General features: G+C 40.4%; 1 protein-coding gene across 1 annotated transcript in view; it reads right to left on the bottom strand.

Annotated features, from left to right (window-relative positions):
* Positions 1 to 21,351, bottom strand: part of CLSTN2 (calsyntenin 2) — a 597,725-nt gene that overhangs the window by 358,367 nt on the left and 218,007 nt on the right. The window contains 1 exon segment of the mRNA XM_055321522.1: positions 10,005 to 10,127. Within this exon segment, the coding sequence (XP_055177497.1) occupies positions 10,005 to 10,127 (123 nt within the window).

Raw genomic sequence — 21,351 nt, 5'->3', positions numbered from 1 at the left:
GTACTCAAGCTTTCTATCCTAGAACACCACATCTTTCCTGTTGGGGTAACCAACTCTCTCCAGTTTACCAAGACCTTCTTGGATGTAGCACTGAAAGTCCTATGTCCCAGGAAACCATCAGTCCTGGGAAAACCAGCAGGGTTTGACTCCTGAATGCCCCTCACTTTTTAGCCTGATAGAAAATGACCCACAGATAAACACTGGGTCTCCCTTAAACAGTAGTTTGAACTGGAGCAGGACCTCATCAGATTTCTTTTAATGAGAATTCAGGGTTATTGGTGAATAGCCTCCTATTTCTAATTAGACTATGGAGCCCAGCCCCTGCTGTGAGCATTATTCTAGGACTCTCTTCTTCCTCCTTAACTGGCCAGCACTTGTTCCTAACCACCTTCCTCTGTACTCTGGCTCCTAGTCCCTCCTCCAGCCATCCTGAGGGGGTGTCATCCTTAGCACCTGCTTCTGACCACTGAGCACAAGAGGAGCTCATGTGACCACACTCATAGGGGACCCAGCTGCTGTCAAAGTACCTTGTATAACTAGGCTTCCATGGCAAGGCCTGAGACACCAGGATTAAACATAGAACAGAATGGAGAAGAGGTGAACAGAAGAATTTTTCAGATGAGATGGGCCCTCCTAAACTTACCTAGACTGAGTTTCCATGCAGCAAAAATACACATGGCCTTCAACATGAGAGAAATGAAAACAACAAAAGGCCCAGTGGCAGGCAATATACAGACAGCTTTAGGGACACTGAGAGCAAGTCTGGTGGATAAAGGAAGAGGATAACTAACAGGATGAAACAAAATTCAGGGCCAAGACCCCAAATTCATGGGCAGCAAAGAAGCTAGGAAGCTCCTCATTCTGTCTCCTGCAGAACAGCTCCACCATAGAATGGGGCCACCAACCACCTCTGTGCCAGGACAGATGTTTCCTTCTCTTCTCAGCAAGGCCAGAATTTTGTGCTCCAGGCTCTGGGAGCCCAAGGATTATACAGAAGGCCCTGTCCAGTGCTGAGATCTGCCTCCCAAGCTTCTTGGCCATCAGCCAATAAGGAAGGAGTGAACAGTGTGAAAGGGAAACACTGGAGTTTTTGCAGTGCTCATGGAGGGATAACCAAGAAAGGGGCCCAAATATGCCCTAACCCCAACTAATCACTGTCCAGGCTGGCAGCTGCTAAACTGGTGGAAGAAAGATAATCAAGAATAGAGTCAATTCAATACTTTAATTCTAGAGCGATGGATGTATCAGGTGTTTCTTCCAGTTTGCCTGGCAGGCCCCTCCACCACCACCAGGACCAGGACCACAGATGTGGTCCAATAGGTCTTGCTGCTCCTGGGGACTATAAATGGATGCTGTCATGGCCACTCTCCCCAGAGGTCACAAGCATCATCAACCTGACCAGGTCTTTTGGTTCATTTTCTGGTTGCTGTGCCTTCACACTGCATTTTCCCCCTAGCTTCAAAGTAACTTCTATATTGCCCTGCTGAGTTCTCAATTCATATCCTGACTACAACTGGAAACCCTTAGATGACAGTCACTATATAGTAAGGGAGAGAATTCACCACAGGGATGGAGGCCTGAAGCCTGTGGGGACAGGCACCAAGGGTCTGGCACAGGCTGTGGAAAGGGTGTGAGAGTCAGTCCAGTTCTTATTGCCCTGTCTGTTCTGAACCCCACCATCTGCCTGAAAATTGGGCGATCACAGTTCATATCACCAGAAACATCTGACAACACAATCTCAATCTGTCACTGAAAATAGAACACATCTGTTTTTTTTTTTTACTCACTATCTATGAACTAAACCATAAACATGAAATCCTGACTCCTGTTTGTTTAAGAAAGGTATTTCAAACAAAGTTGTCCATGGCAGTGTTATATTTTTTACATGGAAAAAATACTGTAAACAACCTAAATATACAAAAATGATGGAATGGTTAAATAAACTATGATATATAAATATGTATTCTACTCTTAAATAATATGTTTAAATGTATTTTAATCAGCTTGGGAAAGCTCTATGAAAAATGAAAAGACAAAGACTCTGAACCATGTATACTGTGATCCAAATTAATAAGAACTATGTATTTATATATGAAGAGAGAAAGGTCTAGCAGAGTCTTAGGAATGTGGATTAATTTTGTTTCATTCTTTATTCTTCTTAGTAATTTTCACATGTGCTCTAATGAATAGATGCTGGTCCATGTCTTTCTGGTCCTCTTTATTCTTGGCTCTAACTCTGTGAGGTCCAATGCAATAACCCAGATTGTGGATTCCAGAGAATCCACAGTTCTCTCCAAGGACTGCCACAGACTGACTTCAGAGACAGAGTGGGACACCAGGGGGCACCTTTCCTTTGGTGCACAAGAATGAAGAATGACCCCTACCCCTCCCCACAAACCACCTGACATAGATGTTTCTTCTGCTGCCAGTGTCAGAGCTCAGAGAGTGGAGGGGAAGCACAGACTGGAGATGGTGGGTAGACCTGAGGTGGCTGGGTGGGGAATGAGGCCCAGAAGTGGTTGTCCCATGAGGGTGTCCTACTTGGTATTCAATCATAGACATCTTTCATGGTTTGTGCCACTTCCATGAACTATCTACTTATTTACATTTTTCTTTAAATTAGAGTTTTAGGGGCATCTGGGTGGCTCAGTGGGTTAAGCACTGACTCTTGGTTTTAGCTCAGGTCATGATCTCAGGGTCGTGAGATCGAGCCCCATGTCAGGCTCCACTCTGCTCCGGGTGCAGAGTTTGCTTATCCCTTTCCCTCTCACTCTGCCCCTGATACCCCCTTCACATGTAGGAACATATGCTCTCACTCTCTCAAATAAATAAGTAAATAAAATCTCAAAAAAAATGGGAGTTTTAAAAAACTCAAATGGATTTATTAAAAAATAAAGAAAACATGGGGCATCTGCCTTCAGCTCAGGGCTTGGTCCCGGAGTCCCGGGATGGAGTCCCACATTGGGCTCCCCTCCAGGAGCCTTCTTCTCCCTCTGCCTATGTCTCTGCCTCTCTCACTGTGTCTCTCATGAATAAATAAAATCTTATAAATAAACAAACAAATAAATACAAATAAACTGAAAAGCCAGCAATCCTTGTCTCAAAAAAAGAAAAAGGAACTTAAATAAAATACAACAACAGAATGGTACTGAAATTCTACCTCAACAGTGTTGCCCATGGAATGTTTTAAAATAGAGCTTGTTTCTTCTTCGTCAAAAAGAGAGATTAGTAAATGTCTGAAAGTTGTTGAGGCTCCTACACTGCCTTTCTCCTTGACATAATCAGAGAGCTTAAAGAAGAATTAAAAAAGGAATAACCTAGTATGGGACTCAGCATTCTTTAACGTTTTGCCCAGGCACCAGGCAAATCTTTTACTGCCAATGAAGTGTATATCCCACACTGGACAACCGGCAGAGAAGAAAGAAGGCAGGACCTGGAGTCCAAGCACCTAGAATTTAGTTACCGGGCTGAGCCATCGTCAGCTACGTAACCTTGAATAGTTACTTCATTTTCTTAAGGCTTGATGTTCTCATTTGCAAAACAGAATCATGATAGCTAACCTTCTTGTTTCAGTGTTGGTGGGAGGTTTGGATATAATCTTATGTGTGCCAGAGCTGGCACATATGTGTGTGTGTGTGTGTATGTGTATTTATAATAAAAGGGCGTACGGATTGCAGTAACCTACAAGTATATTTTGCATCTAATTACTCTACAGGGACAGATTATAGGTGCAATTTAAGGAAATGCATTCCCAATTAATATTTATAGAGTTCTGCACAATTTACAAACTACTTACCTACATTATTTAACTAATTGTCCCCATACTGCCACATGACCAATCTGGGCAACATAGTTTGATGGGTGAGGGCATTAAGCCTTTAGAACAAATTCCAAACTCACTTTTCTCCTTTCTTGAACATCATTATCACAGATTATAATCACAGCATTGTATTCAGCCTAAAATGAATAAAACGCTGTGGCTTATTGATGATACTAAGAACTATACTCACTGTGATTACTCTCATTTCTCTCTTGCTAGGATTATCAGCACTGTGACATACTGGACATTGACTGGTGGCCAGGAGTGCTCTAGGCACTCAGCGTTAGTATCTTACTTAATCCATATACTAACCCAGATGTAGGTACTGTGTTTACTCCCACTTTCAATATTAGGAAACTGTCCCTCAGAGGAGTTCAATAACTTACCTGAGACCATACAGCTAGCAAATGGAAGAGCTTGAATATAAAGCAACATGTATCTGGTCAAGCCTGTGGCTGTTCATACCCTGCATTTACTTCCCACCATGACACAGGAGCTGCACAAGCCTCGGGGAGGATCCCTGCCACCAGGGCCCTAGGGGGCCTGAAGCACAAACAAGGGTCCTGGGGCAGGTCCAAAGATAAGGGAGCAGACAGGTGGGCAGACGCTGAGCAGAGCAAGGAGGGTGACTAGAGTGAACCAGAAAGAGGGGAGAACCTTCTGCTGCAACCAGCTAATCAAACCAGGCCAAATCATGTCCCAGGCAATTTTCCAGGCAGCCTTCAGAGAGTCACCCAGCCTGAGAAGCCAGCCAATTATGCCTTATCATTCTCTGCTGCCCTGTCCCTACAAAAGACAAGTCCAGACTGGCCCAATGTAGACAAATGAACAGTTCTATTATCTCTGAAAGGCAATCTAATTCCCTTCAAATTTAAAAGTCTCCACAGTTTCCTAACAGGCCTCAGTGGGACTCATGTAGAAATTAATAAGTTCACAGTGTGCCCAGCTTGCTTTCATTATCATTTTTTGCCATGTGATGGACAGGATTTCCGTTATTACTCAAGGATTTTCCTGGATCTGATTCTCTAAGAAGGTCATGTCCACAGGGCTCAGACATTAGGTTGAGAACTGAGTTAGGTCTAATGGACTTGCTGAGGTCTGAGGGAGGACTCATGACTGAATGTTGGCACCTCTAGTAATCAGGCGAAGCAGGGATCAAAGGGCAACATCACTGGGAAAAAGAACTCAGAGCAAGTGGTGAAAATCCCCAGGCTGCAGTCCCTGCCACATGGCTGGCCTGCTCTGGGATACTGAGCAAGCTGCTTGGCCTCTTTTCGAGTTGGTTACCTCCTCTACAAAAACGGGCAGAGAAAAGGATATGGAAAACAAAAAACAAAAAACACACAAACCCTTGGATGCATTAAGTTCCTACCATGTCTCAAATCGTGATAACGTGCGCCACATTCTTTAAATTTAATCAAAACAACAAATCTAGAAAGTTTGTATTATTTTACAGATGAAGATAGTGAGGCTACCATGATTAGTGATTCTAACACACGGTCACTAAATAACACCAGTAGAATAAGCCACACAGGGCCCAGGGAACGAGACTAGTGCGACGAGAATGGGACTGCAAACTCATACAACCATTCTGGAAAGCAATTTAACATGTTTCTGGAACTTTCTCTTTTATTCATCCATTTTTATGATTAATTAGTTTTTGTAATCCAGTGTGGAGCCCAACTTGGGCCTTGAACTCATGACCCTGAGACCAAGACCTGAGCTGAGATCAAGAGTCAGGACATTTAACCAATGAAGTCACCCACGTGTCCTGTTCCTGGAACTTTCAAACGTTTGACCAAATAATTCCAATTCTGGAAATCCACTCAAATGGTAGAACCACAAAGGTAGACACAGTATATTAAAAAAGAATTGTAACAGAGAAGTTGCTTACCACCTCATACCTGTCAGAATGACTATCATCAAAAAGACAAGAGATGAGTGTTGGCAAAGATGCAGAGAAAGGGAACACGTGCACTGATGGTGGGAATGTAAAATGGTATAGCCACTATCAAAACAGTATGGAGGTTCCTCAAAAAAATTACAAATAGAAATACCATATGATGTATCAATCCCACTTCTGGGTTTATATCCAAAGGAAATAAATTCAGGATTTCAAAGAGATATGTGCATCCCCATGTCATAATTCACAATTGCCAAGATGTGGAAACAACTCAAGTGTCTGTCAATGGATAAATGGATAAAGAAGATGTGAAGATGTGATACATACATACATACACACACACAATGGAATGTTATTCAGCCATGAGAAAGAAGAAAATCTTGCCATTTGTGACAACATGCATGGACTGTGAGGACATTATGGTCACTGGAATTAACCACAGAGAAACAAACACTGTATGATCTCACTTGTACATGAAATCTATATGGCTTATCTGTGCAATTGCTTGTATCATATACATAATATTGCTTATATGTAGATTCACTTATATGTGAAATTGGCTTTAAAAAGCCAAACTCACAGAAATAGGGAGTAGAATGGTGGTTATCAGGGGTGAAGAATGGGGGAAATTAGGAAATATTATCAAAGGGTGGAAACTTTCAGTTTCTAAATGAACTGAGTAACTCTGTATGGCCTGGTGATTATAGTTAACAACATTCGTTGTATTATTTACTTGAAAATTGCTAAGAGAGTAGATCTTAAATGTTCTCACCACACACACACACACAAATGGTGAGTATTTGAGGTGATGGAGGTGTTAACTAACACTATGGTGGTAATCATTTTGCAATATAGAAGTTTATCAAATCAATATGTTGTACTTCTTAAACTTACACCATGTGATATGACAATTTTATCTTAATAAAGCCAAAAAACAGAGAATGGTAAGCTATAGAAGGACATTATGTAGCTATTTAATCAGATGCAGAATAATACTTAATGAAATGGTATATTTTCACTAGTTTAGTGGGAAAAATAAATTGTTAGAATTGAATATGAGGGGATGCCTGGGTGGCTCAGCAGTTGAGCATCTGCCTTCGGCTCAGGGCATGATCCCAGGATCTGGGATCGAGTTCCGCATTGGGTTCCCTGCAAGGAGCCTGCTTCTCCCTCTGCCTATGTCTCTGCCTCTCTTTCTGTGTCTCTCATGAATAAACAAAGAAATCTTTAGAAAAAAAAAAGAATTGAATATGAGGTATGATCACAATTTTTGGAAAAAAAAAAAAAAGAGTAGAAAACTGACTGGAAGGAAATACACCAAAATGTTAACAGAAGCTCTCTCTGGAGGTAAGAAAACACATTTTTCATGCTTTTTTGTGTTTCACTATATTTTTCACATTTTCTACAATAAACACTTATTGTCATAATCAGGAAAAATACAGTAAAAGCTATTCCATATCCATGATTTTGCATTTATATGCAAAGCACAATCATGACTTCCTATGTAAAATACATAGGAAATTTTTTCTTAGAAAAGTTTTTAAATGGGGGAAATCACAAAAGAGATGAGACAGAGCAAAAATGATATGGCTGGAACCGTCTCCCAACAAGCTTAGAGCTCACCTCATAGGCTAAATTGGAAATAAAGACCAGTGGGAAAGGGGTGGAAAAACTGACACACAATACAAGAACAGTTGATAAGGGGGAGACTAAAAGCTGCAGTTGACTTCCAGAACTGATGGAGCTGGCAGATATGAATTTTTCAATTTTATGAGAATGATAGGGATCTGAAATAAATCTTCAGTATTTTCTTTTTAAGATAAATGTTTTAAAATAAACGTCTGTAGCACGGATGGATGGCTAGTGCCCGTGTCCTGTCTTAGAGCTGATCATAAATAACACTGAGAAAAATAGCTTTGACCATTCCAAAAAGCACCTTTATTTTTTACTCTTAAGAGCTTTGGAAGATTATATTTTGATGCATTAAGCTAGATCTTTTTTATGCAGCTGCAAATATCAAGAGGAGCATAGAAATTTTCTTCAGATGGAAATAACTACTCAGGGCTTGGCTTAGAAGCAAATCTTAGTTTCCAGATGTGCCTGAAAACCAGTGGGCACATCTAATGGTCAGAATATAAATTCTACAAATTCAAGTTTAAAGGCATTGGATAAATTGATTCATGATTTATGAAGCCCATTGGTGAATCTTAAGGTGGAATTATTAATTGTTCTGCAGCCCCATAATCAAGCAAAACAAGTAACCTCTTATAAGTTCAACCTTCAAATATCAGATTTACTTAAACTGTTTTTCTTCCCATTTTGATCTGTGCATTAAAGAGCTTATATCTTTACTGTAGGACAGCTTCTTCAACAACTTCAGTTTCTTAGTTCACTATTGTAGGAGAACAGGGCTATGCTGAGGGTAGACATAATGAGGAATCAGACACATCCTTCATCTTTCAAAGCGTTAGCTTCATTACACTAAAGTGACTTAATGGCACACATTTACTTCCTGTTTAATATGTCATGGGTTTTTTCCTGTTACATTTTAAAGAGGAATCACACACTCGAAAAGAAAGGTGAACGAGAGGACCTGCTTGATGGCAGGACCTCTGTGCATAGACTATAGAGAAGGGGCTGAGGGAAGCCAGGAGCACATGCTCAGTCTAAAGATGGAAGCAATGACTCAGCCCTGTGTTTCTGATCTGGTTCATCAAGATAAACCAGAATCCTGCCTTTTTATCCTAAATCTCCCAATTTTTAAATACTGCCTCTATTTTGTTAAGCATACAGTGCATGCCAAACCAAACATTTCCATCACCCAAACAGTTTTGCTAGTGTTTATTTTAAACTCTCATTCCCAGAATGGGGGGGGGGTAGGGGGGAGTGTTAAGAATTGCTGATTAACCCTAGTATCACCTAGTTATGCCCAAGAAGTGGAGGCATTGGAATATTCCCAGGCTGGCAGAGAAGGTCTGGGGATGACAACTCATCTTTTATGGAAAAGACAGCATAAGATTCACACTTCCAAGTGGAATTTGTTGAGCCAGGACCTCTGAGGATGGCTGGAGGATATATGGAAATATCCTAACCCTAAACACCATGGAAGTCACAGTTAGGTGCCATTCGTGGTTATCATTCTACATATAATAATGATAAAGCCTTCTTCTGAGAGTCAAGATATCTCCTCCATGCTCCAAAAGGATGCTTATGGGTTTATCTTCACGTAACACGGAATTTCCCCATGTAACCCACCTCCTTGCTCCTTACTTTACAATGTTCTGTAATGAAAAAAGGGCCTTCATAGAGCTTATCTCTTAGAATGTGAAAGAGCTGATTTTTTTTTTTGCCCAAGTAGCTCATAATGTAGCAGACAAACTGTCAGAAAAAATAGACTTCATCATGGTGAAAACTTCAGCCTGGCACCCATCTATCATAAAGCAATCTTCTAGAAATCTTGAAAACCTTCATTAAATTTCCTGTCTTTCTCCTGACAGTTATAAAATGTTAACAATATTATTCATGATGCAGCATCTTCAGAAATTCTTTGTCCATTCTCTCCTCTCGCTACCACCAGCCATCCCCTTCTCTTTGCCAAAATCTGTGTAAAAATGAGACATAGCCATATTCTTCACAGACCCTTCCTGAGGCCTGGCCCTTACAGGATGTTAGAGAAGGAAGCGGTCATAATTTTGATGATAATAAGAAGACTCTCTAGTCACATGCTGCAGAAAGCAAAATGGCACGGTCTTCTGATTCTTCCACCAAAAGCCACACCCACTGTGAAGCTTGAGGGCACAGCCCTGTCCTATCCTTAGCAAATATTTCCTGGTCCTTTTTTTCTTTCCCTTTTCTCTTGCCAACCTACCAAGCTATAAGTCTTCACCTGTTCATGATATATAGATAGACAGGGGGTCACAAACTAATCCATCCATAGGTCATCTTTCTAGAGAGAAAACTATCCCCCTACAGACTCTACTAGCCTAGGTTTTCCAATCCCAAGAGGCTACCTCAGTAATATACCATCTCTCAGAAAACAAAATAAAGGTATTGCATTGGAGGCAATACCAAGGAAAAAAAAATCAGAAATCAGAACCATATCAGATATCAGAACCATAGCAGCAGTCAGAAGAGGCATACAGCTTTGAAATCACAGGATGATCTATGAGACGCACAGGGGATGATATATATATATATATAGCCTAGGCCTGGGCTCTGTGGAGGTTTCCCAGCATGTCTCCAAACTGAGCCAAGCACAACCATAGTAAGCCATCATCTCACCTGCAAAAGGAACTGGTGCATCTTTATCCAGGGCTACAAGTGGTGGATCCAAGATGACTGTGTCATTGTTCTCAGTTATGACTCCGTGATATGAAGTCTCGATCCATGGTTTATGCTTGTTGACTAGAATAGAATGGAAAAACAAAATAAAGTTTGACTTTCAAGGTCATCACTTGACTAGCTAATCCATAATAATAATAATACAATTATAATATTGATATTATATAATAATAACACTATGATAGTATTAATATAATATTAGTGATAGGCTCTCATCCAACAACCACATGAGAGAAGAGCACGTTAGTCCCATTTTATACCTCAGTAACCTTCAGAAAAGTGAGATTCAGAGAGAAGTTCAACAATTCACGTAAGGTACACAGGGCAGCATCAAGACTCAAACACATCTTGGGCTCTAAACAGGGCAGCATCAAGACTCAAACACATCTTGGGCTCTAAAACCTTACCCAAATCCCCTTATTTCTACTTCTGGATCCCCAGTGTAGATGGCTACTATTAAAAACTGGCTAAAACCTTTAGTTCTTAAATGTTACTATTAATAGATGTTTCAGGGTTAAAACCCATTACCAATCCATGAACTAGCAGATCATGGCTGTGTGCTTGAATTTCTGACCTCATTTCTGACCTCCTAATCTGATCCATCATTACATATTGTTACTGCATTTTATATGCATACTTATCTGTATAAGTACCAACATATGTGTAAAGATACAACAGACATTTGAATATTCTCTGATCACTTGAAAACTATATCTTAATGGTCTAAATTGCCAAGCAATTTAAGTTGTTCTTCAGTAATTTGACCAGGTGAATGATACATTATCTAATGGAAAATTAACACACTCAAAATTCATACCAAATAAATGTTACCGTTTGAACTGTGACCCTGGAAAAAAAAAGATAGGTAGGAGTCCTAACCTTCAGTACCTTGGAATGTGACCTTATTTGGAGAGATTCTTTAAAGGGGTAATCAAGTAAAAATGAGGTCATCTGGGCAGGCTTTAATCCAAAATGACTGGTGTCCTTACAAAAAGGGGAAATTTGGACAGAGACATACATGCACACATGTGATTGCCTGTGTTCTGTTGCCACCAGCCAAGGAACTAACTACCAAAGCCAGGAGAGATGCCTGGGACAGACCTTTCCCTCATACCTTCAGAGTAAGCATGGTTCGTCAACAACTTTATTTCAGGTTTCTGGCCTCTAGAATGGTGAGACAATAAATTTTTGTTATTCTAAGCCACATAGTTAGTAGTACTTTGTTAAGGCAGTCCTAACAAATGAATACAAGAAACTTATGATCAACAGGCACTCATGAAGGGTAGAGAATTTAAATAAAACTTGTGCTGGGGGGAGTCCACAAGGCTCAGTGGTTTAGCGCTGCCTTTAGCCTAGGGCCTGATCCTGGAGACCTGGGATCAAGTCCCACGCCAGGCTCCCTGCATGGAGCCTACTTCTCCTTCTGTGTCTCTGCCTTTCTCTCTGTGTTATCTCTCATGAATAAATAAATAAAATCTTTTTTTTAAAAAAAAAAAAGAACAACAACAACAACAAAAAAAAACCCTTGTGCTAGGGTTGGTGTAATATTCCTATGTGAATATCCCATATCTGCCAATTCCAGATTTGTTCAGACCCAGCCATCACCTCTCTGGTGGGCTGCAGTGGCCTCCTGACTGGTCTTCCAGTAAGATATCCTATCCCATTCCAATCCATCCTCTCCACAGGCATTAAACATAATCCTCAAATATTAATCTGATTACTCAACTGTGGTCTCTTGGTTTGTCCTTTTACACTCACACAAGTCTGAGTGCAGAGTAGGTGCTTTAGAAATAAAATAATAGGTTAGAGGGAGTCCTAGAATAGTCAGAGACATCCTGATACCAATTCTCACACCCTGATTCACAGTTTGAAAGATACTGTCATATATGTAATGATCCCCACAGCAACCTAAGAGGTAGGTGTGATCATTATGAAAATGATGAAGAAATCATTTTTACAAGGTGTGACTTTCCCAAGATGGCCACAGGGTTAAAAATTAATAATTGGGAAGACCAAAAACTCTCATACTTGGTGATATCCAAAAAGTACACACACGTGCACACACACATATATCATAATATATAGTCATGCACATTATAATATATAACACACATTATAATATACATATACATATTATAGTACAGAATTTTCAGTAGCCACCGCAAAGCAAGAGCTTATAAAATTGAGAACATCTCTGCTGCAGTGGCTCCTGTCCCCTTCCTGAACCATCATGCTTCAAAAGGTCACTTAAGAGTTGCTCCAGGATTGGTGGTAGCCTCAAGCTGGCCACCATATTGCTCCCACTCATCCATTCCACAGCACAGCAATCATGAACCAACCAAGAGGCAGTTTAGTGGGGCAGGGACACAAGCCTTTTTCTTCTTAGGTCTTGTCTACTGAGATCCATTTCTGAGGATTGGATCATGCCCAGGGCAGAGAACAGCTCTGCCCACTGCAGGTCTGAATGGGACATCAGGTTCCTCCATGCTCACAAGCTGGCATTCAAACCAGTGTTTCATTATGGACTCTGGAAGAATTACAGCCACCCTGGGCTATCCCCACACACCTTTGCTCTTTTATTAGCCATCAACACAAATGCAATGTAAATAATTTGCAACTGTTGAGAGAAACTATTAATCTTTTTTCTCCTTTAATTAAACCTACGGGTCTATTCATTAGAAATGTGTAGAGAGGATATGGGACAAGCTCATCCAGTGTTTCAGATTGACTGTAGCACTTGACTTGATGGCAGACAACAAAATCTAGAGTCACAGTTGCTGGGTTTCAAGCCTGGCTTAGTCAATTTGGGCTGGTTGTTTGTGAGTCAGTTGGCCACTCAGAGTGTCAACTCCTTCAACTGTAAAATGGGGAAAATGATATCACTCGCAGGGTTGTTATGTCATTCAGATGCCCTGGGCTGGACACACAGTCCCTGACCTTTCATTACTCAGACTCATCACCCTGCTTTCTGGGCACTGACTGTGTCAGCAGGAAGGTGACTTCTAGACCTTAGGGTTGAGTGGGGATGGGTTTACTTCCTTCTCTCTATAGGCCTGCCACCCTTTTCTCCTTTTAGTTGAGTACCTATCACATATTAGGCATTTTACATACATTCATTAATCCTTACCACAGCCCCATTAGGTAAGATTTTACACCTCATTTTGCAGGTGAGGAACTGAAGCTCAGAGGGGTTTAAATGTTCCTTTTTTGGAAAATACGAGTGTTAATATCCCTACAATTTCCTCATTTTTCTCCCACCTTCTAACTTACTTCAGATCTTTCTTGACTTTCTCTTTGTCAAAATTGATAAACATTTGCATTTTGATGTGTAAGCAAAATTAAATCTTCTTTGCTTTGTCAGTAGATCGAATCCTCATGGTTGCAAACCAATAACTTAAATTTACATTATTTTGACTGTGAGACTTTTATTCATGGCTGAGCCAAGTATTATATGCAAGGATTACTTTTCCTTCTTAATGGTTCAACTGTCATTCCACAGGTGACATTCTTTATATCCAGACCAATTGGACTGTTGATCCATTCACACCATCAAATAACTGAAATATGTGAAACCATCCTCCTTTGTATATTCATTTTCTGAACGTAATAATTATCTTTTTCTTTCTATTGAGTTATGAAACACATGACCTTTTCCACACATCCCAACCATATTATAGCTTTTTAATCATTCCATCTATTACTCATTTCTCATTTGCAAAATGGAGATAATTCATAGCAATATTGTAAAAATTGCATGAGATCATTTAGGCAAATCTAGTACTCCTGACATGAATAGGCATTCAAATATTCTTAAGTTCCCCTAAGCCCATCCCATGCTTCTGAGTGGCTGAAGTATGACCTTGCACTCTCAGAGGTATTTAGCCCAGCTCCATTCATTCAACCAATATTTATGGGGCACCTAAATTCGCAAAAACAGCTTAAGGTTTGAGAGTAAATAGGTGGGGGGGTGGTTCCTGAAAGAAATATTTGACAAAATTTAGCATCCATTCATAATCAAAATGATCAGCAAATTAAGACTAAAAGGGAACTTCCACAATCTGATAAAGAACTTTTGTAGAAAGTGCTTTAGTATTGCACTACTCATGTTGTACTGGAAGTTCTAACCCATTCAATAAGGCAAGAAAAAATAATATTGTAAATTAAAAAGTAAAATTGCCTTTATTTGCAAGGAACATGAGCCTCAATGAAGCAAATTCAATAGGATCTACTAAAATGCTACTAGAATAAATGAGTTTAGGAAGACCATGGTACATAAAGTCAATATATAAAAATCAATCATATTTTTATGTACTAGCAGTAAACTATTGGAGATTTAAACAAAAATACTAATATGATAATATCAACAACCATGAAATATTTGGGAATAACTCTCACAAAATACATGTAGTAACTGTATAGCAAAGACTCTAATTAAAGAGGATCTAGAGCAGTCTTACTGGAGATATAGACGATGTTTATGATTTGGTAGAGTCAATATAGCTAAATGTAAATTTTTCCCTAATTGATTAATTCAATCCAAATCAAAATAATAGGATTTTTTAAATGGATAATCTAATTCTAAAAGTTATGTGGAAATGAAAACATCTGATATAGCCAAAACAACTCTGAAACAAAGGGCAAATTTAAAAGACTCACACCACTTGATTTTTAAGCTTATTATAAAGCTACTCTAATCAAGTATTAAGGTTTTAACATAAGATAGACAAACAGATCAACAGAAAAAATAAAGAATGCAGAAAAAGATACACATATATATGATCAATTAATTTCTTTTTTTTTATCAATTAATTTCTGACAAATTTTCCAAGAAAATCCAATGGAGGGAAGGATAGTCTTTCATTTATGCTGCAAAAAATTGGATATCCATCTTTTTAAAAAAATATTTCAATTATACTGCACATTACACACAAAAATTATCTTGAAATGGGCCATCGTCCTAAATGTAGGACTTAAAAATTATGAAACCTTTAAAACAATCCATAAAAGAAAAGCTCAGTGTCTTTGGGTTAGGCAAAGATTTATTAGGAGGAACAAAAATAATACTGAATAAAAGATAAACTTGATACATCAAACTTCATAAAACTATAAATTTCTATTCTTTGAAAACACTCTACAGAAAACATGTTTTTAAAAAGCCACAGACTGGGGGCAGCCCTGGTGGCCCAGCGGTTTACGCCGCCATCAGCCGAGGGTGTGATCCTGGAGACCCAGGATCAAGTGCCATGTCAGGCTCCCTGCACGGAGCCTGCTTCTCCCTCTGCCTGTGTCTCTGCCTCTCTCTGTCTCTCTGTGTCTCTCATGAATAAATAAATAAAATCTTAAAAAAAAAATAAAGCCACAGACTGGGAGATAATATTTGTGAGACATATCTCACAAAGGACTTATATCCAGAAATATATAAAGAACTCCTGCAACTCAATAATGGAAAAAATCATCTGTAACAAGGGGGGGGGGCAAAAATTTGAACAGACCTGTCACCAGAGGAAATAAGAACATGAAATGATGTTCAACATTAGTAGTTATCAAGGATATGTAAGTTAAAGCAACAATTGGATGTCACCACACCACCACTAGAATGGTTAAAATAAGACCGACAATACCAAATTCTAATGAAGATGTGAAGCAATTGAAACTCTCATACACTGTTGGTATGAATGTAAAATAATACAGTCACTTTGGAAAATAGTTTAGCAATTTCTTATAAAATGACTCAGCAATTCCGTTCCTGGGATCTATCCCAAGACAAATGAAAGCATAAATTACCCAAAAAGACTTGTATGTAAATGCTCGTAGAATCTTTATTCAAAATAGTACAAAACTGGAAAATAAAATGGCTATCAACTAGTGAATGGATAAACAAACTGCAGTGCATCTATATAATGGACATCTATTCAACAGTAAAAAGAAATCAGCTACTGATCCATACAACAAAATGGTTGAATATCTAAAGCATTTCTCTTGTGAAATGAAGTGAAAGAAGTCGGACACAAAAGACTACAGGGCTCTTTGACGCCATTCATGTGATATTCTAGAAAATGCCAAAGTATAAGGGCAGATTATGGATCAGTAGTTGTCAGGGTCTGGGGGTGGAGTAAGGTATGCTATAAAGGGCCACAAGGGAACTTGTGGATGATGAAACTGTTGTGCATCTTGGCTGTGGTGGTGGTGGTTACATTTCTGTGCGCCTTTGGCAAAATTTAGCAATCTGCACATTTCAAAAGATTAAATTTTATTATATATAAATTATACATATCATTTATAATGTGGTAAGAACAAAGTTCCTATTTTCAAGGGTCCCTCAGACTGGAGAGGGATCTATGATAACCGGTATGGCAAGAGATCGATAAGCAAAGAAAAAGCAGATTGCTCCAAAAAAAGAAAGGAGAAGTACTAATCCAGGCATGGTTATATAGAATTACTTCCTGGAGACAGTAGATTTGAAGTTATGAGCAGTAGGAATCAAGCAGGGATAAAGGTTGCAGGGGTTCCAGGCAGAGGAACATGCGTGGGAAAAGACCGGTGGTGAAAGCACTTGGCGCACCACAGGGGAAATGTGAATAGTTAGGTTTGGTTGAGAATGAAGTCTGAGGGGCAAGTCCAGCCAAGAGGCAGGACTCACAGATAGTACCTACATCACCCAGGGCTTAATGGCATTGGCATATATGGATTCATCCAGGAGCCACTTCCAAACACTGTCTCCGTGGGACACCAGAGAATCAACTCCTTCCAGAAAAAAGCAATAGGTGTTGATGCTTGTGCCTTGGCTGTTGTTTCTTATGCAATCTGTTCCCTCTCTTGACAACTGTTCTGCCTTTTTGTTCCAACAGACTGAGGCCAGTCAGCTCATGCTTTGTTCTATTTGGATGTAACTTCAGAAGAGCTGACTTTTTATCAGTTCTTCATGAGATAACGTCCCTGTCTGTTACATAATTCTTCTAGAGGCTGAAGTTTGTCATATCACGTCCCCTGAGGACTGCTTCTTGCTTCTGTCTTGTGTCTTTCCCACGCTGTTTCAGCATCTGGAGAAATGCCTGTATCTTTGCACTAATATAGAGGAAACACCAGTGTGATATTTCTTCTCCATTTACAGAGAAATTAGGTCTTGCCACCCAATACGTCTTTAACTAGGGTGCAGATGCATTCTTAGGAGCACTCCTTGCCTTCCTCTCTTTGCCTCCACCTTTGAAAAAGTGCATTAACGCTCAATCCAAGCAGCAGGGCCAAGCAGCTGATGATTTACCCTTTCAATCTTTCTACTCTCATCCTAAAGTTGACCCTCAGAACTTTAATACCTCCCTCTGGGTAAAGTGAACTATTAGTTTAAAAAAAAATACTGTACTGATTACAAAATGCTCTAGAAAGGTTAACTTACACCCCAGTAAATAGGTCAGTCTCATGGTCAGGCTGGTCTTTTGCCTGTGATGCCCAGTTTTCCCCTTCTGACCTGATGCCCTGGGAAGAGGTGCCTAGTCCCCTCATGGATATCCAACCCCAGGGGAAATCTATGGGTAGAGTAGGCTGGGCAAGTTGGTTGGATCTTTCAACCTTTATCTAAGAGGCAGGCTCAGAACCTATCATTTATTTAGTGATGGATACAATTCTTAAAAGAATTAATTAATTAATTAATTAATTAATCTATTTATTTATTTATTTATTTAAGAGAGAGACAGTGTGAGTGGAGGGGAGAGCAGAGGAGAAGGGAGAGGAAAAGGGAGAGAATCCCAAGCAGACTCTGTGCTGAGCGAGGAGCCCAGTGTGGGGCTTGGTCTCATGACACTGAGATCACGACCTGAGCCAAAACCAAGAGTGAGCCACCCAGGTGCCCCTGGTGATGGATAGTTGAGATAATAGTCTATTAGGAGTTGGGGCTGGCATTCATACAAGGTCACTCAAGGTTTAGGAGGAGCTGAGAAGCCATTAAAATCAGAGAAAGCTAATCTGCCAGGAGACAGAATTTGGGAGCCAATAACCAGAGAGAAGAGAAGCACCCCAAGCAGCTACATTCATACTTGTTTTCTAGTCGAGGTCCTGCTCAGCCTTCATGGACTCATCAGCCTGCTGTGTCTGAGGTTGCCAAGTGAAGCTTTTCATCTGTTCTGCCAAGGTACCAATTTTTTTCTATTTATCCTAGTTTGAGCAGGGTATCTGTTTTTTTTTTCTTGTAGTAAAATGATTCCTAACTACAATAATTGTAATAGCATTGTTTTTTTAAAAAAGATTTTATTTATTTTTTCATGAGGGACACACAGAAAGAGGCAGAAACATAGGAAGAGGGAGAAGCAGACTCCTTGTGGGGAGCCTGATGTGGGACTTGATCCCAGGACTCCAGGAAGACGAACTGAGCTGAAGACAGATACTCAACCACTGAGCCACCCAGGTGCCCCTATAATATCATTTTTATTTTTTTTAATTTTTTTAAAAGATTTTATTTATTTATTCATGAGAGACCCAGAGAGAGAGAGCGAGAGAGGCGGAGACACAGGCAGAGGGATAAGCAGGCTCCATGCAGGGAGCCCAATGTAGGACTCGATCCCGGGACTCCAGGACCACGCCCCCAGCTGAAGGCAGGCACCAAAACTCCTGAGCCACCCAAGGATCCCTTATAATATCATTTTTAAAGGGAATATTTTTATTTCCTTCTCCAGAGTGAAGGTAGGAGAGGATCTCTGTCCAGGTGAGAGGTCAGCCTGTCTATAGGCAAACCTAATCCTGCACTTCCCTGTTTAGGATCCATCAGCAGTAATCCTGCCTTCAACTGCAAGATCAGACGAAGCCCCCCAAAGGCATCAGCTCCCTGATTACCCACACCTTTGCCCTCATTGTGCCATCTCTTCCCCTCCCCTCCTTCCTTCTGACTCCTGCTTGTACATCCTTCCAGCCCTACCTCCTCCAGTTGTCCTTCTCTGCACCCCACATCACCCTGTACCACCTGCTCTCATGCAGCAGGCCCACAACATTGCCATTAGCTGTTGCCCTGCCCCTCTTTCCCATGGAAGCATGAGCCCTCTTCAGGGAGAAGCAGCATTCTAGTCACGACGATATACACAGGACCTAACACAGTGCCTAGCACACTGGTAAATGAGGTGAGCACGCTGCTGCCTTGCTGGCACCTCCAATGCCTGAAGCAATTAGTGGCACTTTGATTCTAGCGAGCAGGTATTCCTGCATCACCCAAATAGAAAGAGGGCGTGCCTCCCAAATCATAAGGTGACATTTGCCATCACTTAATTAGAGGCAATGTATCTTTCTCACTAGAGGTACCAATTAGAGAGTTTTAAATACAAATCCTATGTGTGTGACTCATACATGCAAATATTCACAGAAGATGAGGGTTACATTTCACTGGTTTAATTGGATTGAAAAAGCATTTGAGGAAAAGATGACTTAACTGCTTGATAGGTACTTTCAGTGAGGTTGGCATGTTGCTTTCCTTCCCTTCCTACCTCCTTTCTTCTATCCATCTACCCATCCATTTATTCACCATTCCTATTTTTTTCTTCCCTTCCATCTGTCATTTTCTACCCATAAATACTCAATTGTATGGAGTGTGGGTTCTCTCAAAGTCTTTACCCCAGCCTGGGGATGAACCACATGCCATTATCCTGTTGGGTACTGGCATGGCCAGGACTAAGGCTGGGGAGAAATGCACACTGGGGGATTGTGTAATCTTACAAAAGTAAGTTTCAGTTGTCTCCACATAAGCCATCTGGACAGAGCCATCTGCCCAAAGCTTGCCCTAAGACAAAGCCTGAGATTGGGTTCAAGGAGTACTGGGCTTCTTGTCATAGTTCCATGTAACCAACAGGGTATGTTACACGAGTCTTTCAATCTTCCCAAAACTCTGCTCCCTCTCCTTGATAAAGTGGAGGTAATACCAATGCAGGGTTACTGGAAGGAAGATAAAGTGAGACTCTGGGTCAGAGCTGACTCAGTGACTAGCATGTTGTATGTCCACAGCAAAGAACTCTTGATTCTAAAGATCAATACCACAGGCTGGGGTCAAGACCCACATGGGATCCAGTGTGCCCCAGGTAGACGATGCTCAAGTTACCCTGTAAACCTGTTGGTGGGCTGCAGACCTAAAAGAACTCCCAGGGGTGGGAAAATTGGTTAAGTCTTTGAAGAAGATTGGGAGCCATTCAAGAAGATCATTTGGAATAGGAAGAAGTAGGGTGGGGATTCTGATAGTTTAATGCTCCCACTCAGTTGCTGAAGCCAACTCATTTTTCCACACAAAATGTCTTACCTACTGAACAAAATGACTTACATCTATAATTCCCCAACATTGTTATTCCTTCACTATCTCATACTTCACTGCCTTTTAAATATCTTTAACCCCTAAATCCAGCCCTTAACTTACTTTGGAGTTGATGCTACTAAATGCAATTGCCTAAAACTCTTTCTGTAATCACTACTGCTTATTGTAGCTAATCAGGAACTGCTACTCCCGAGGGACTAGTATGTGCCAGGCTCTACACTGTGATCTCATTAAGTCCTTACAACCTTCCCTGTGAGAGGACAGCTCCATTTCATGGATGAGGCTATAGAGGTTTAGGGTGCTTAAATGAATCAAGGTCATGGTCCCTCATGGAGGAACTGAGAGTCTCACTCCAACTGGATATTCTTTCCTGTGACCAGAGATCAATATAACAACACATGTTTGTTTCCATCTCCTGTGGATCCAGCCTTGGACCAAGTGCTCTAGGGAGTGCAGAGAGACAAAACAGCCATGACTGAAATCAATAGGAGAACAGTCAGTGTTCTCCAGAGAAACAGAACCAATAGGAGATAGAGATATACATATACATGCATACATATATACATGTGTGTATGCATACATGTGTATATATATGTGCATAAATAAGGGGATTGGCTCACACGATGATAGGGGCTGGGAAATCTGAAATCTATGGGGCAGGATTACAGGTTGCAAGCTTAGGCAGGAGTTGATACTGCAGTCTTGAGCAGAATTTCTTCTTTTTTGGGAAAACTCATCTTTTGCTCTTAAAGCCTTTCAATTGATTGTATGAGGACCACCCACATTATTGAGGGTAATCTCCTTTACTTAAAACCAATTGATTATAGATGTTAGCCACATCTCCAAAATACCTTGACAGGAACGCCCAAATTAGTGTTTCATTGAATAAATAGGTACTATAATCTAGCCAAATAGACACATAAACATAGCCATCATGCTCACTGAAGAATCTTAAAATGTTATATTCAAAAATGGGTGAAAGGATTTGATGTGACAAGGCAAATTCCT

The sequence above is a fragment of the Nyctereutes procyonoides genome, unplaced genomic scaffold, assembly GCF_905146905.1.
Source record: "Nyctereutes procyonoides isolate TBG_1078 unplaced genomic scaffold, NYPRO_anot_genome, whole genome shotgun sequence".
Lineage (NCBI taxonomy): Eukaryota > Metazoa > Chordata > Mammalia > Carnivora > Canidae > Nyctereutes > Nyctereutes procyonoides.
Note: the sequence above shows the minus strand (reverse complement) of the source record. Positions and strands in the feature narration are given on the sequence as shown.